This window comes from Pseudonaja textilis, chromosome 1 (assembly GCF_049901715.1).
Source record: "Pseudonaja textilis isolate UNSWEBS1 chromosome 1, rPseTex1.2, whole genome shotgun sequence".
Lineage (NCBI taxonomy): Eukaryota > Metazoa > Chordata > Lepidosauria > Squamata > Elapidae > Pseudonaja > Pseudonaja textilis.
In genome coordinates, this window is record NC_141990.1 from 37,604,726 (window position 1) to 37,621,315 (window position 16,590).

The 16,590-nt window shown below is 42.5% G+C and overlaps 1 protein-coding gene across 7 annotated transcripts in view; it reads left to right on the top strand.

Annotated features, from left to right (window-relative positions):
* The window catches only part of ARHGEF33 (Rho guanine nucleotide exchange factor 33), a 38,865-nt gene that overhangs the window by 14,562 nt on the left and 7,713 nt on the right, over positions 1–16,590 (top strand). For 4 of the 7 annotated variants that reach the window (XM_087931290.1, XM_087931275.1, XM_087931312.1 and 1 more), the window contains exons 4-9: positions 988–1,152; positions 3,289–3,410; positions 4,044–4,186; positions 6,543–6,587; positions 13,038–13,262; positions 14,685–14,811. In XM_087931290.1, the coding sequence (XP_087787416.1) occupies positions 988–1,152; positions 3,289–3,410; positions 4,044–4,186; positions 6,543–6,587; positions 13,038–13,262; positions 14,685–14,811 (827 nt within the window). The remainder of the gene's footprint in view (positions 1–987; positions 1,153–3,288; positions 3,411–4,043; positions 4,187–6,542; positions 6,588–13,037; positions 13,263–14,684; positions 14,812–16,590) is intronic. The other 3 variants (XM_087931300.1, XM_087931280.1, XM_087931308.1) reach the window with 1 other exon arrangement.

The following is a 16,590-nucleotide window of genomic DNA, read 5'->3' on the forward strand; positions in this document are numbered from 1 at the left end:
CCTCTGCTGCTTTTGGAGGCCAAAAAACAGGCCAGTTTCATCACTTCTGGTATTTCCTCAAACGAGTCGAAAATCAGCTTGGAGACATGTGCATGTACAGTGCAGGTAAGGAGGTGGCAAGGGGGGATTGTGCGCCCATGCGCCGGGGGTGGGGGATCCTCACACACGTTGCCTTCTGGGTGCTGGCACATGAGTGCGTCTGCAATTTTCGGCATAGGAACCCCAAAAGGTTAGTCACCACTGACCTACCCCCATCAGGGGGAAAGGAAAAGCCAAGATGTCTTAGCTGGTAATTGACTAGAAAAAGAGGTAGGATAGTAAAAACTTGCACCTCAGTAAGATTAGTACCGTTTGTAAGAAATGTCTAATTCTGTGGGAGAAGACATGCTGTAGAAATCAGATTCACTTCCTGATATGTCAAATAGAAAAGTTGGAGAGAAGATAATGGATAAGATCTTTCTCTGTAGAGATTCTAGAAAATCACAGCTCAGACTTTTTTACTCTGCCTGAAAATTTGTTTTGGTTGTAACATCCGTAAACCACAAGTGGCCTACTAGTGTTGTTGCTGGAGTTAATGAAATTGTAAGCCAGTATTTGCGGAAGAATAATGGTGGAAATAATTATAGACTTGATGAACTCCTGGATTATAGCTCTCCACCCACATTTCTATAACCCCCAAAGCTACTCCTGTTATTAATTAAACGGAACATTAAATGTTATTTTGACATGAGAAACAAAAGGGCTTATGGAAGACCCAAAATAGGTTTAAGGCAATGTTTTTAAATGAAAGAACAAAATAAAAGCCATGCCACCTTAACACTTTTAATGGTTGCCTTCACCCTCCCAAAATACTATATCAAGCCCCTTGTCGCTAGTTGCACATTATAGAGGAAATGTCATAATTAAGAGAAGACTATATGAGTTAAATAATAGAATCCATCTTGTTTTCCAAGTCACTGAGAATTTATATGGGTTTTAACTCATCAGTTGCAGGCTCTGGCTTCTGAACTTAAAAGTAGCTTCACTGAAGCAATGCAGGAACTTTCAAGAATTCAACATGGAGAGTATGCTCTTGAGGAGAAAGTTCAAAGCTGCCGGTGTGCAATGGAGGAAAAAGTGGCCGAGATGAAAAATTCTCTAAATGATTTCAAGGTAGGCATGCAAGTATTCTGGGGCACTAGTTTTTGAAGGTCAAAAACAGATGGTCTGCTACATGATACAATGAAAAAGGAGAATTGAAAACCAGATCAGAACTAATAGCATAAGGGGTAGAACTGCAGTGGTGGTCATATCTACAAATACAGTCGTGATACACACAGGATGTAAAAACATGGGGCATCAATAGAGAATTAACAGCATTAGATAAAACTGTTAGTAGGGATTGATGATAAATTCATTAAGGTGATATATATCACCTATTAAACTATAAAATGGAGGAAGAAGAGGTTAAAGAAACTGGTGGTATGGGCCAAAAATTTTGGGTATAATATTGAATTGGCTAGATGGCAGAATCTTTGGGAAAATAATAGGAAATTAACATTGGCCACATCATATAAGGAAAATTTACGCAAAATATTTTATAGGTGACATCTTTCTCTGGCAAGGCTGGCCAAAATGTCTAGAAATTTATCACCAAAATGTTGGAAATGCAAGGATCTACCAGGCATTTACTATCCTATGTGGTGGACATGCAATCACGCAAGGAAATATTGGCAACAGATTCAGAAATGGCTAGAGCAAACGGTGGGAGAACATGTACAATTTAAGCCAGAATTATTCCTATTAGGAATAATAACAGAAAGTTACAGTAAAGGCTCAACATATTTAATACTACATAAACTGACAATGGCAAGAATGGTTTATGCACAACAATGAAAGAATGAAAATATGCTATCAGAAAGACAGATAATAAGAAAAAAACTGGCTTATGCAGAACTTGATAGACTAACTTTAGAATTGAAAAATAAGGGGGAAACAGAATACCATGATACTTGGAATAAGTTCTGTCAGTGGTTGCAAAAGAGACGTGGAGGTCGGAATAAAAAGCAATCAGGATCAATAGATCTAGAATGTGATGTGATAGAGGATTTAATCGAATAGGATGGTCAAAACAACTATAACAAAACCAATATTGTACAAATAATATGAATGTTAATTGTTTAACGGTGCCCTAGTATGTATGGCAGAGTAATGCCAGGACGGATGCACTGCGTTTGATATTTGCATTTGGAAGCATGGCGATGCAGAAGGTTGAAAAAGTACAAAAGGACTACTTACTGACAAGGAGATGGCCTGGTGTGTGTTGAACAATTGTTATTAACAATTAGTGTAGCAAACAATAGACTAATTTACCTTTGTGTTTAATTATAACAGTATTCTATGCTATCCCTAGATAAATTAGCTTCTCTCAGCCTTCTTCACATAACATGAACCATTTGAAAAAGGAGTGGACAGATTTATTGCAAAGTGGGCTGTTTTCCTTCTCTTTCTCCTATGATTCATAGTTCTGAGTTTTCTTAGTTATCCATAACTCAGGCAGTCTCTTTCTTTTTTTATCAACTCAATTATTCGCAACTAAGAAAATGTTTCAATATACAGCTTAGTAATATTTGGGTAATTTAAGATCCCAATGATTGCATAATACTTGCTGCTGATGAGAGAAACTAATTTTTTCTCGTCTCTTTCATTAAAAAAAATAATTCCAAAAATAATAGTGGAGAAAGAGGTGGTACATGGCTGCTGCATCTACTGTATTTTATTTTCTTCTTCTACAACACAACACGCACAAAAGTGAAAGAAGGAAAGGAAATTTACCCACTAGCCACAGAGAAAACACAGTGGTCTCTGTCCTGCCAACCCTTCATCTTCCATTTGAATTCCTGTCATCTTCTATCTCATGCTGACTTCACCTTCCTTTTACAAATGGGACAAATGTAAAGCAAACTAAATATTGGGCACACCCCTATTTTTAAAATCCTTTTAGGATATGCTAGGATAGATGACGTTATCATTTATACGACAAGTAGACGGACCATGGAACCCACACCATTATTAAAAAACAATAGTTCAGCTTTTCAGTACAATTCCAAAATGGGAGCTGAGGAAGGATATGTGTTTTTATTGTAGTAATTAGATTTACTACTGAAATGATATATATTTATAAATACTTCTTTCTGACTTGGTGTAAATAATTACAAATCTGTATTGTTTTTCCTGTAAGAAAGAGTTTAAATGCAAAGCTGCAAACTTTTTCATGTCACCCATCAAAAGTTGCTATTTTTTGAAAAGGAGGAGCTTAATGATGCCAAATCTATGATTGAGGAAATTAGCACCAAACAAGAAGAGATGCAGCAAAAAATTGAGCAGCTGCAACAAGAGAAACGGAAGGAATCTCGGAAGCTCAAAGTAAAGTAAGTGACCAATATTTTTCAAAGCCCTTTATAATTTCACGACAGCTTTGCTTTACAGCTCTTCTTTTCTCTTATCTAATGTATTAGAACCAGACTTTTCAGGAGCTTGGGGGGAGAGATAGAATATAAGAAAAAGTAAGTATTTAATGTAATATTTAACTTTATTCCACTGAACCCCAGCTCCTACAAAGTCTGATTCCAATATATTCTATAAGAGAAAAGAAGGGGGGGTCCATCTAGCTGGTTGAACACAAGGGTGGGTGCCATATTGATGAAGTTATATATTTAATTTAGCACATTTATTCAGCTAAATTGACAAGAGGACTGGCAACATGTTCAAGAAAGTGGCTGAGGGATCATTGTGGCTCCTGGTCTCCGATTAGATGCTGTGCTGCATGAAGAAAGCAGTGCAATACCAAGTTAGCCATAATCAATGGATTTAATTTTCTAGTTTCATATGGAACATTACTATTAATATACTGTAACATATAAGGAGCCAAAATTGTGTTTATTGATATTGCTACAACTTTTAGAGTACTACAGTGTCATTGATCTGAGATCCAAGGCAGCCATTGTATCTTCTAAGAGAAATCTCTTGGCTTTCTTGCTTTTTAATATTTTTTTTTCCCTCAGAAGGATTCAAAAAGAGGAGCATGGTTCCCAGACTGTGCCTACTCCTCTGCAAGGAAGCCCCTTTCGAGCCCTGAAACTTCCAGAGCCAGTTTTAATTAATGAAGATTTTGTCAAGCTGTTGCACAATGCAACGTATGAGAAAGGTATTGGTTTTATTGGCTTATATATCCTGTTCTATTATGTATACTAGAGAGCGATTTACAGTATACAAAAGGGCCTTCCTCCCTTATTTCTGTTCTCCTGTTCTCCTGAGCCTTTGTTTATCTGGAGGAGCTATACACTAGGCATGGTAATCTTGAGACAGCAAATTGCCCAGTATTTTTGTTTATTATTGGAGCTTAATCTTCGGGGAAACAAAGGGCCATTTTAATGCTTTGATATGTGTAATAAAGAAAAACATTTTATATCCCCACTGCTTCAAAAAGATGCCTATCTGTCTCTTCAATGAGAGGCGCATAGCATAAAGTATGGTATGTTTCAATAAAGGAGAATATTTGTAGGTGAGGGTTGAAATGAGGGGACCTTTGGTGCTCTCTGAGCTTGTTTTCTTGCAGATGTTTCATATTGCAATGTTTGCTTAGGATGCATACTTCTATATCCATCTGAAAATGACTGTGTTCATGGTGTACAATTCTTTTCATACACATTTGCTCCTCTTTGGGAACTCTTTTCCCTAACAATTTTGGCTAATATTTGCTGAAGGACAGGCTGTTGTTAAACCGAGTACAGCTGCCATCAAAATATGTTTTAGTATGGTACAATGTGTACTTTCTAACACAGGAACATTTAATTCAGACTACAGAGGTTGCCTTGTATGTATAGGGGACTGTGGGGGGGGATGACAAACAGTGAAAAATATAGCCTTTTTTGATAGAGACTTCTTTTCCTAGGTAAATATAACAAAAACAAAAGGCTAGATAGTTAGACTACCGAGGGAGGAGGGAAGAAATACTAAGAAATGTACAACAGAGAAACTATTGCTTTGGCTTTGGAGAGTGCATATGGAAGAGAAACTATAACAACAACAGGAAATCTGATAGGAAAGTAAAATAAAGAGAGCAAAATTAACAAAGGACTCCCCAAAAGAAGAAGAATGTAGTTCCTAGTTCTGTACTGGTGAATACCTGTGCTGAAGCAAGATTCACAAAAGGGAGTAGTGTTGTTAAAAAGGGAATTTCCAAAAGATTAAAAAAGAAAATAGCAATAGCACTTAACAATAGTTCTTAGACTTATATACCACTTCACAGTACTTTCCAGCCCTCTCTAAGGTGTTTACAGAGTCAATATATTGCCCTCAACAATCTGGGTCCTCATTTTACTGACCTGGGAGGACGGAAGGCTGAGTCAACCTTGAGCCAGTGAGAATTGAACTGCTGAACTGCTGACAATTGGCAGTCAGCAAATTTGCCTGCAATGCTGCATTTTAACCATTGTGTCATCATGGCTCTCTTTACTAAAAAGGAATAAAAGCTTATTTTCTTTTAGTAAAGATAGAGAAATTTAAGTACAGTTTAAAGTCCTTTTGCAGGAAATCACTCAACATTTCCAGAGTATTAGTTACCATCTGCATATAATAGTGTGACTATTCACAAAACAGAAGACGTTTGGATATTGATGCTTTGAAAAAGTCCTGCATTATTGGATAACAGGACAGTTGTGACCTTGTCCCTTATCTCTTTATTAATTAACTTTCTAATTATTTTCCCAAGCAGATTAATATATTATTCTTTTAATTAGACAATATCTGAATTGCCCAGCAAAAAGATTACAGTAATAGAGCCATGTATCATTCCTTGAAATGAAGTGAGTTTAAGGGTATCAATAGCAATATAATTTAATATAAGTGAGTTTAAGGGTATCAGTAGCAGCTTGGATACAATCTTATGCAAGTCTTTATAAACCATGCAAGTCTTTATAAACTATACAACCATGCAAGTCTTTATAAAGGAGCGGCCATTCTAGGAAATAGAATTTTCCATTCATTCAGAGTTTCTCAACCTTAGCAACTTTACAATGTATAGACTGCAACTGCCAGAATTCCCCAGTTAGCACTGAAGTTGAGAAATGCTGTACTAGATACATAATAGGTATTACTGTAAAATGTATTGCAGTAATAACTTTTAGAACACATTACTATAACAAATTTCATCGGGTATTTTGATGAGCTGGACTTAAGCAACTAATTTGGAATTATTAGAGTTAGGAACCAAGATTCCTGGATAACATCAATTTGGCAGATAATTTTCAAGTGCATTTGTTCTACTTTTTGTCCAAATTTTGTCCACATTTGCACTTTCTTAATTTAGATACGTTATTTCCAATTGGTCTTTTCACACAAGCAATCAGTAATGAGGAGTCAAGCCTGAAATTCACAGAAACTAATTCTAGAAACCAAAATTTTGAAATGATTTTTCTCAATTTAAATCTAAGCCTTTGTAAAAAATTTGTTTTACTGATCTTTCCTTGCATGTAACCTAATAATCTCCTGTTTTTGCTCAGTTTCTGATTGCATGCCTAGAACACTAGGAGAAAGCAATATGAGAGGTGAGTAGATATGCATTTTTTTATAATAATGTTCTCTGATAACTGTTTTCAAGAAACCTGTAAAACACCAACATCATTGATGAATAGTGTTGTATAATTCTGTATGTTCTGCCTATTAAACAAAGGCAGCAAACTTTATAAGATGCAGGCCCAGGAACTGGGGTTTCAAAGTTTTCCTGCTGATATAGAGAAACAAGTTTTCTTAGCATCTGTACAACTATTTCCAAATACCATCATCTAGGTAAGTCCTGCCAGTCTATGATGTAATTTGGCTTATTAATAATTAGTAGGTATTTGTTTTGTTTGAGCAATGAGAGGCTGAACCAGAGCATGAGTGCAACAATACTTTATTTTACAATAAAGGGCTGACCGTGCTTGCCAAGCCTGGAACTGGCTCGCAGCAATCAGCAACCGGTTGGACCCCGCAGCCTGCTTTTATAGCTGGCTGCTGGGGAGAGCCAACCAATGGGAATGGGGGAATAACGCCCACGTAAAGAGAGTGGACCTGAGTGAGAACTCCTTGAGTCCTCAGGACATAACACCCCTTCCCCCCAGATGCGAACATGCATAGTCCTTTAGGTAGACGGGGGTTTGTGTTGGCGCCCGAACGGCGCAACTCGGGAACATTGTCTGTCTGTTCGGTACCAGTCTGTGATGGTCGAGCTGGCATAGTGTCGCCAACACTCTCTCTGGACTGGGCATCCTCGGGAACCACCGGGTTGGTTACTGGGGTCGAGCTCTCGTGGGTTGGATCAGGCTGGTCAACTCTCTGGGCGCTGTTGTCCGAGTTTGGGCTGACCGGAACGACCGCTGGTGCAGACTGGTTGCTGGGTGCGATGTGGCTGGGCGGCGGATGAGGCGGTTCCCTTCGACTGGAGACTCTGGATTCTTGTTGGCAAGGGTGCTGAGGCGCCTTCTAAGCTGGTCTATGTGGCTCCTCCAGACGCGACCATCCTCCAGCCTGACTCTATACGATCTCGGCCCGGTGATGGCGATGACCTCGCCTGGAATCCAGAGTGGGTCCCCAGCGAAATTTCTTGCGAATATCGGCTCCTGTAACAAAAATGTCTAACCCCGAAGTAGAAGCGAGGGGAGAGTCAGGGCAGTATTGTGGGTGCAATCTGTCCAATACAGTCCTCAGGCGCCGGCCCATCAGAAGTTCCGCTGGGGACTTATTGGTGACTGCACAGGGGTTGAGTGCTGGCTCATCAGGAACCGTGCGAGTCTGTGGTGCCAGTCATCCCTGCCAAACCTAGCGAGGGCCTCTTTGGTGGTCCTGACGGCCTTTCAGCCAACCCATTACTGGCAGGGTGAAATGGGGCTGTGAAAATGTGGCGAATGCCCAGGTTGGCAGCAAAACGGCTGAATTCTACTGATGCGAACTGTGGGCCATTATCGGAGACAATGGAGTCGGGTAGTCCATGTGTAACGAACAGGCGCGTTAACACGTTGGTGATTGCTAGTGTGGTGGTCGTGGATAGCTGTGCCACGTCTATCCATTTGGAATAAGCGTCCACGACCAATAGGAACATCTTTCCATGCACGGGGCCTGCCAGATCAATATGGATTCTAGACCAAGGGGCGTTGGCACTCTCCCATCTGGTAGGGGTGGCGATGGGGGGAGCAGGACGGGATTCCTGGCAAATGCTGCAGGAACTTACCCAATTGACAATGTCCTCGTCTAGACCCGGCCACCACACGTAGCTGCGTGCTAATGCCTTCATTCTCACAATGCCGGGGTGTCTCTCGTGCAACGCCTCCAGGACTCGGGTACGCAGCGAGGTCGGAATGACCACTCGAGTGCCCCACAGTAGACAACCCTGCAAATTGGACAGCTCCTGCATGCGAGTCTTAAAGGGTGCGAATTTGTTATCAACGTTGCCTCCCGGCCACCCCCTCCTCACCCAGTCGAGCACCTGGGCGGCGTTTGGTCTGCCTTGGTTTTAGCGGCGATGTCAAGGGCGGTGATGGGCAGGTCCAACTGGGTGATTTCAAAAATGGCGTTGACAGGAGCTGGGTCTTCAGCCGGAGCGGGTAAGGGGCAGCGACTGAGAGCGTCGGCGTGAGATAGAGTTTTGCCCGGGCGGTGAATAAGTTTGTATGAGTAGGCCGCTAGGAAAAGCGTCCACCTTGTCATTCTAGGGGAAAGGACTTGAGGTGTCTGTTTGTCGCCGCCAGTAGGCCCAGGAGGGGCTTATGGTCGGTGACCAGTTCAAGAAATGGCCAAAAAGGAATTCGTGAAACTTTTTCACGGCTGCAACAGCTGCTAGGGCTTCCTTGTCTATTTGGCTGTAATTACGCTCCGTGGCCGAGAGCGTCCTGGAGAAAAAAGCGATGGGGGCCTCGGCGCCATTGGGGAGTCTGTGACTAAGGACCGCCCCAATTCCAAAAGGAGATGCGTCTGCTGCCAGTACTAAAGGAAGGTTGGGGTCGAATTGGATGAGCACTGCCTCTGACGTAAGTAGTGATTTGACGGCATTAAACGCCTGGTCTTCTTTGTGCCCCCAGTGCCACGGTGACTTTTTGTCTAGTAATCTGTGTAGGGGTTCGGCTACTGAGGCTTTATGGGGCAAGAAGGATGCATAAAAGTTCAGCAGCCCTAAGAAAGCTTGTAGCTCCGTTTTGGAGGTTGGTGTGGGAGCTTCGTGGATTGCTCTAACCTTGGACTCCAGGGGGTGAATGCCAGAGGCGTCAATTTTATAACCCAGAAAGTCCACCTGTCTAGTGGCAATGGCGCATTTTTCTTTTTTTTTAACTTGAGGCCATGCTGTCTGAACCTCTCTAACACTGCTCGCACTCTCTGGAAGAGTTGGGGTCTGTCCCTGGCCGAGACCAAGATGTCGTCGAAGTAGGGTACTACACCAGGGAGGCCCTGTAAAATCCGCTCCATGAGGGATTGAAAAATACCTGGGGCAACACTTACGCCAAATTGGAGACGCTTGCATCGGAAGGCACCCCTGTGAGTGACGATGGTCTGAAGTTCCGCTGTTTGGTTATCAACAGGGAACTGCTGATATGCTTGCGACATGTCCAATTTAGCAAAAATACTGCCCGGCTCGAATGTGTGCAATAAGTGCTGAATGACGGGCACAGGGTAGGCGCTAACTTGTAAATATTTATTGATTGTTGTCTTGTAGTCCGAGCAAATTCTCAGGCTACCATCTTTTTTAAGGGGTGTAACGATGGGCGTCTCCCACTTGGCGAAATCTGTTGGCTCAATGACCCCTTGTTTTAGTAGTTTATCCAATTCAGCGTCTAGTTTTGGTCGAATAGCAAATGGAACTCTACGTGGTTTTAATCTGATTGGGACTGCCTGGGGGTCAATGGAGAACGAGATGGGGTTCCATTATAACACCCCAGCTCCTCGCTGAACACATCTGCGTAGTCAGCGAATAAGGAGTCAGTGTCTGAGGTTGAGACAGCATGGACTCCTGTTAACCCTAGGCCGAGGTGGGGAAACCAATCGAGCCCCAATAAGGTGGGTAGATTGCCGTTAACTACCACTAGAGGTAGGTGGCCTTTAAAAGCTCTAAAACTGACAAAGAACTTGCCTCTGCCGATCACGGAATGGCCTTCCCCTGGTAGTCCTTCAGACCGAACTGGCATCTCTGAAGCCGGGTAGTAGATAGGCTGGGGTGGAGTCTCTTGAGGGTGTTCCACGAGATTATTGAGAGCGCTGACCCTGTGTCAACCTCCATGTGGCACGGTTTACCTTCTAGGGAAACGGAGAGAGAAATTTTACTAACAGCGTGGCAAGTACGCCTGGCAAGGCGGTGCGTGCGACAGTTTAATACTTGCCTCTGTGGTCCCGCGTGCGAGGACGGGGTCTGTGTGTAGCGCTTTGGGGGCTTGGCAGACTCTCGCGATGTGCCCCCTCTTATGGCAGTTGTTGCAAGTGGCTCCTTTAAACTTGCAGGTGGCCCTTTGATGCGATCACCACAGGCTAGGCACAGTGTGATGTGCTTGGGTGGACCGGTGTATTCTTGTTTGGCCCCTACCTGCGACCGTCTGTCGTTGGCGAGGCGATGGACGTCGTTTTCATCGTTGTGGGTTTCCTCCGCTTCCACCTCTTCGGAATGGACTGGGAACGATGCTAGCTTGGCACTTGGGCCCTGAATTTCGGTGGCTGAGTTCGTTGCTAGCTCGGCTGCTAGGGCCTCCTCGACCGCTTGCGCGAGGTTGAGGTCTTTTTGCTAGCAGGCGTCTCTGTAGGTTGAGATCCTTGACCCCACAAACTAATTGATCGAGGAGCATGTCCTCCAAGTATGTTCCAAACCCGCAGTGCAGGGCTGCTGTTCTGAGGGCGGCCATATATTGATTGATGGTCTCCTTACTTGATTGCTTCCTCATACGGAACGTGAACCTCCTGGCGATTTGTGAAGGCCTGGGAGCGTAGTGGTTAGTGAGGATCTCAAGCAACTCGGACCACGGAACGTTTTCAATTCTCTCGGCGCTACGAGTGCTGCGGCGGTATCGTAACGGTGGCTCCGCAGTAGATTAGGAAATAGGATTTTTTCCGATGCTCTCCCGCATCCGCCAAGCCGACCGCATCGATGTAATGATTGAAGCGGTTCTTATACGACTCCCACTTCTCTTCATCTGGTTTAAACGCCGGGAATACTGGGTTGGAACTCATGGTGCTGGAACGGCTGGGCTACCTGCGGAAAAAATCTCTCTGGGACTACGGGCGCTCGTGAGTGATATCAGCTCTGGAGAGGTTTTTTCGCTACCCTCTCTTTCTCTCTCTGGGTTACCACGTTGGCTGCTAGCCGTTGGAGGTGTCTTGATTCGCGCCAAAAAGTGGGCGCTAATGACTTCCTACAGCGCTGTGCTGTGTCTCCTACTGGCTCGAAATTCAAATGACACCTGTTTGAATTTCGCGCCAAATACAGAGCGGCTGCGGCTCGCAGCGCTTCACTTTCCCTGCAGCGGGGCTAACAAGCGGCTACAGACGCTTCTAACTTTTTGAACCAGACCGCTTTCTCTGGCCGCGGATCAGAGTTTGCTCTTTTTGATCGCTCGTTTTGTTGGCTGACCGCTCTCTCTGGCTGCGGATCAGCGTTTCCCTTATCGCCAGCCGATCGCTCTCTCTGGGCTGCGGATCGGTGGCTAGTGACTCAGCGGTTGCATGGTGCCTCTGGTAGCCATCCCATCCTCGTCGCCAGTGTTTTGTTTGAGCAATGAGAGGCTGAACCAGAGCATGAGTGCAACAATACTTTATTTTACAATAAAGGGCTGACCGTGCTTGCCAAGCCTGGAACTGGCTCGCAGCAATCAGCAACCGGTTGGACCCCGCAGCCTGCTTTTATAGCTGGCTGCTGGGGAGAGCCAACCAATGGGAATGGGGGAATAACGCCCACGTAAAGAGAGTGGACCTGAGTGAGAACTCCTTGAGTCCTCAGGACATAACAGTATTTTTCAGTGGGTTTGCTTATGAAATTATTTTTCTTTAAGAAGCTTCTTAGACTAATTGCTGATTCTTCAAGTCTTGAGTTTCAGTCATTTGGGTTCAAGGGACTTATGATGGATTCTGCTGCCAGATCTGTCATCTAGCTACTTTCCTTGAAGGCTTCTTTATAAGGAAAAATTACAATTATTGAAATGTTGCAGTTTAGAGTGAAGTTGTGTTGTATTTTCTGACTGCTAGTTAGTGTTCATTGATGCTGCTAGTCTCCTGTCTGTCTTACATAGTGGCTGTTATAGTCTTTACGTTGTATTTTGTCATGGAATATTTCTTCTTCTTCTTGGGGTACTGGGTCTTTTGGTTTACTAAAGATGTTTCAGAGGGCTTTAATTGGTTTGTGTGCTATGGTGATGCCTTTCTGAGATATTTTGATGTATTTCAATAGCTTGTATTGGTTGTGCTGTAGTGGGTTGTGTGGTCAGGCACATTTTGATAAAGTTGTGTGGATATCAGTTTTTAGATAATATTGTATAGACAGTCTTTCAGTTATTCCTTTTTCTGGTGTTCTGGGTTGTTGTGCTTCTCTAAATTAGGGTTTATTTTAATTTGCATGCAGATGTAGCTTTTTTATGTAGATACTAGCATTTAAACAAAGGACAGGTACAGGAGTTGTTCAAAGATAAAATAGGAAAGACTGTGTGAAAATCATAAACTGAATCTTGATTGTAAGTCACAATTGATCTACACAAACTCCTTTCAGAACTTTTACAAAAAGCAAGAAATACTGTGAAAATGGCACAACTCTCACAGGGCCTTCCAAATGTCATAATAAAAGATATTGGTTTTGGCATAGGCAACCTGTTTAGCTTTCTCTTTTCCTGGAGAAATTTAGATAGATTGAGAGCTGTGAAATAGGTATGTATTTAAAGTTCTTGCACCCCAAAGGTTGACATGGCTTCAAGGGTTTGCACAATAGCTTTTAGACTAGTTTAACAGGCCAAATGGCCAGTAAAATTATCCCCGCTAACACTGTGTTCTAATTTTAGCTGTAACCAGTACAAATCTGGACAGAGAAGAGAACCTCACAGTTTCCTCTTCAGGCAATGCTCCATCAAAGGGCCAGGCATCGTCAACAATATGGAAACAGGCCAAAGACAGTAAAGAGAGAAATGATGAACATATTTTAAAGAACCTCAGTGATCGGCAGAGGGATGTGGCTCCAAGTAGATATAGCTCAGTAGAGAATTTGATGTGGGACTCTTCTGTTGCAGGTGAGAAAAATAGAGATGGCCAGGAGACCGAAGAATTCTCTCTGGTGTCAATTGTGTGTGTGTGTGTGTGTGTGTGTGTGTGTGTGTGTGTGTGTTATGATTTACAGTTCAGTTTCAGTTCCAGATATTTCTCTGTATGGAATTGACTCATTTGGCATGTTCTTGCTAACCAAATCAATGAAGGGTCCCCCTGCCACTGCCAAGAAATTATAGAGGGCAAGGGGCTTTGAGAACATTTTTGTTTCTGTTGTGGCCCCCTACATTATGGAACAATCTCCTCCCTTAGGTAAGATCAGCACTCACTCTAATGAAAGCTCATACAGCTGAGAATTTGTGGGGGAAGATGATATATGCTGTAGCATTACTATATTATTATATCTTTGTCTTGGTTTTAATGTGTTTTTGTTTTATTGTTATAAATAACTGAAGGTCCATGCAGGGGTGGGATCCGACCGGTGTAACTACTGATTCGGTGATTTTACATTTTGCGCTGCGTGCACGTGTACATCATCATCAGCTAGCTGCCTGGACAGCTGAGCAGCGCTGTGCGCGGGTGTACAGCGGTTGAAAAAACACTTTTATTTGAATTGCAGGTCTGTGTAGACAATAGTTCTTTCCTAATTAAAAATACAAGTATTCCTCAACTTTTTTCCTGTTTTTTTCAACCGCAGCTGTGTCGCACAAAGCAACTGTGGTTGAAAAAGCAGGAAATAAAGGTCAGCTAAGAACCTGGGCAGGCAGGGGGGCAAACCAGCAGCAGACATAGAACCGGTTCTATGTATGCTCTCTGCTGCTCTTCAGAGCTACCAGTTCTACAGAAGTGGACACAACTGGTAGAATCCCACCCCTGGGTCCATGCAGACTATTGTAGTATATAAGAGATAGAAGCAAGAAGAAACAGATACATACCTTTTATTTGAATTGCAGGTCTGTGTAGACAATAGTTTCTTTCCTAATTAAAAATACAAGTATTCCTCAACTTATCACCACAATTGAGCCCTAAATATCTGTTGATATAGACATTTGTTAAGTGAGTTCTGCCCCATTTGACTTCCCCATTGCCTTTCTTGTCAGAAGGTCACAAAAAATGATTCAAATGACACTGAGACATTGCAACTGTCATAAACTCATGCCAGTTAGCAAGCATCCAAATTTTGACCACCTGACCATGGGGGTGCTGCAGTGGGAGTAAGTGTGAAAAATGGTCCTCATTCACCCTTTACAGTGCCATTGTAACTGAGCGGTCACTAAATGAACTATCTGTAATGCAGATCTCAGTGTTCTGAAAGAAGTTGCAATGGCAACTGGTTAAGTCTTTGATTTTCCCATTTGCTAATATTCTCTTATATTGAGAATCTGTTTAAAGTGGCATGATAATGTGTATTAATCTAGCAAACCAAAATTATCTTTGTTCTGTCATAGCTAAAAGGCAAAATATTGCTTTGGATTTACTAGAATCTGAAAGAAAGTATGTTGTCAGCCTCTCACTTATTCTGAAAGTTAAATCCACATTGCAAGGAACAGAAGTGAAAAGAAATACAAAGGAAAGGTACAGTATTCCTTGTACTTTCTTATATACTATGAGTTTTTGGGGGTATCTGAATCACATTTTCTTTTAAAATATCAGTATTTCATTCTCTCTAGACTTCTCTTCACTGGCCATCTGTACCTACCTGTTGGGACTCATCTTATTGCTAATATTACTATAGAGATGGGCCCAAATGGCTTTTCAGAGTTCCCAACTACATTTATGAGCAGAAGAATTGGGGGAGGATTTTTCAGTATTTCTCTAAATTACCAACAGTTTCTTGTGGACAGGATTCCCTTTTGTGGCAACAGCAATGCCACAATTTAAAAAGGAATTCCACGAAGAAGAGCTTTCTCCCATGGCTGTATTTAATGCTGCTGTTTCCCCACTTTTCTTTAATAAAAACTCAGAACAACTCTGGGATCTGGATCCTGCTGCATACCTGCCACTGGCTTATATAATCTTTAATTGTACCACTATGAAATGAGTGTTGCCCCTTCTTATCCTGATACCAAAATTGCATTTTGCCAAAAATGCAATCTGATGCACTTCATCAAATATTCCAACTGTAATACAGTCAGAGGACACCTAAAGAATCAAACCCAAAGCCTATTGGCTATTCTAGGCTAGTGTGGGCATGTCCTCTTCCTTTTGTAGTTTCTCTACCTTCTAGGGCAGTGATCCCCAACCTTTCTGGGTTGGCCTGGCCTGGGGTGGGGTGGGGAAAGAGGGGATGGTTTTGTATGAGGGGCAGGTTTGCACAAGTGGGGACACCAGTGCCAGCATCTGCTGCTCACATGAGTGGGGTTGCCAGTGCCAGCCACAAATTGGGCTGTGTGCACGCGCTGGCCCACTACTCACATGGCCCATTTGCGAATAGGCTACGGTCCAGTAGTGGGCCATAGCCCACGGGTTGGGGACCCCTGTTCTAGGGATATTCTGTTTTGGAGAACCTGATAGTTCTGCTCCTTCAAACCAGGTTATGCTTCTGTATCTACTAAATCTCTGAGCTGATACTTACTGGGCTTCGATAGAGTGATCAGCCTAAATAGCAACTGACTGATGGTGTTGATTGTGGTTGGGTTTGAGAAATGCTTTCAAAATAATACTAAATCTTGTTTCAAAGGACCTGATAAGAGGTGAGAATATTGCACTGTGAAATGGCAGGGAGATTTCTGGCATTGGCCAGCTATTACCTGGGCTCAAAAGGAGCACAGTTATCAGCTACAAAGAGCACCAAACGTGTGTTTGAAGAAGGTGGAGAATAACGGGACACAAAGATGAGAGTATCCATCCAGTTATGACTGGCTGATGATATAAAATGCTGCATAGTAAACCACTACTGAGTATATGGCCTTAGATTAACAAATGATTTTTTGAATGGGGAGAAAGATTAATAACAGATTGAGGTAAAGGTTCCCCTTGCACATATATGCTGGTCGTTTCTGACTCTAGGGGGAAGTGCTCATCTTTGTTACAAAGCCGAAGAGCCAGTGCTGTCCGAAGATGTCTCCGTGGTCATGTGGCCAGCATAACTAAACAACAGATTAGTTTGTTCTTAATTTTTGCCATTTTAATATTTTATAATTTTTTACATATGGTTTGTTACATTGAAACCTCCGAAAGTAACCATAAGAAGGCAGTATATAAATGTAATAAATTTAAATAAAATTTAAATTAATTTAAGCCACTGTAGCTTTGAATGGTCACCATATGAACTATTGTAAGTCGAGGACTATCTGTACTATCTCAGTTCATATACTTTTTGCACACTGGTGGGATTCAATTTTTTTTACTACC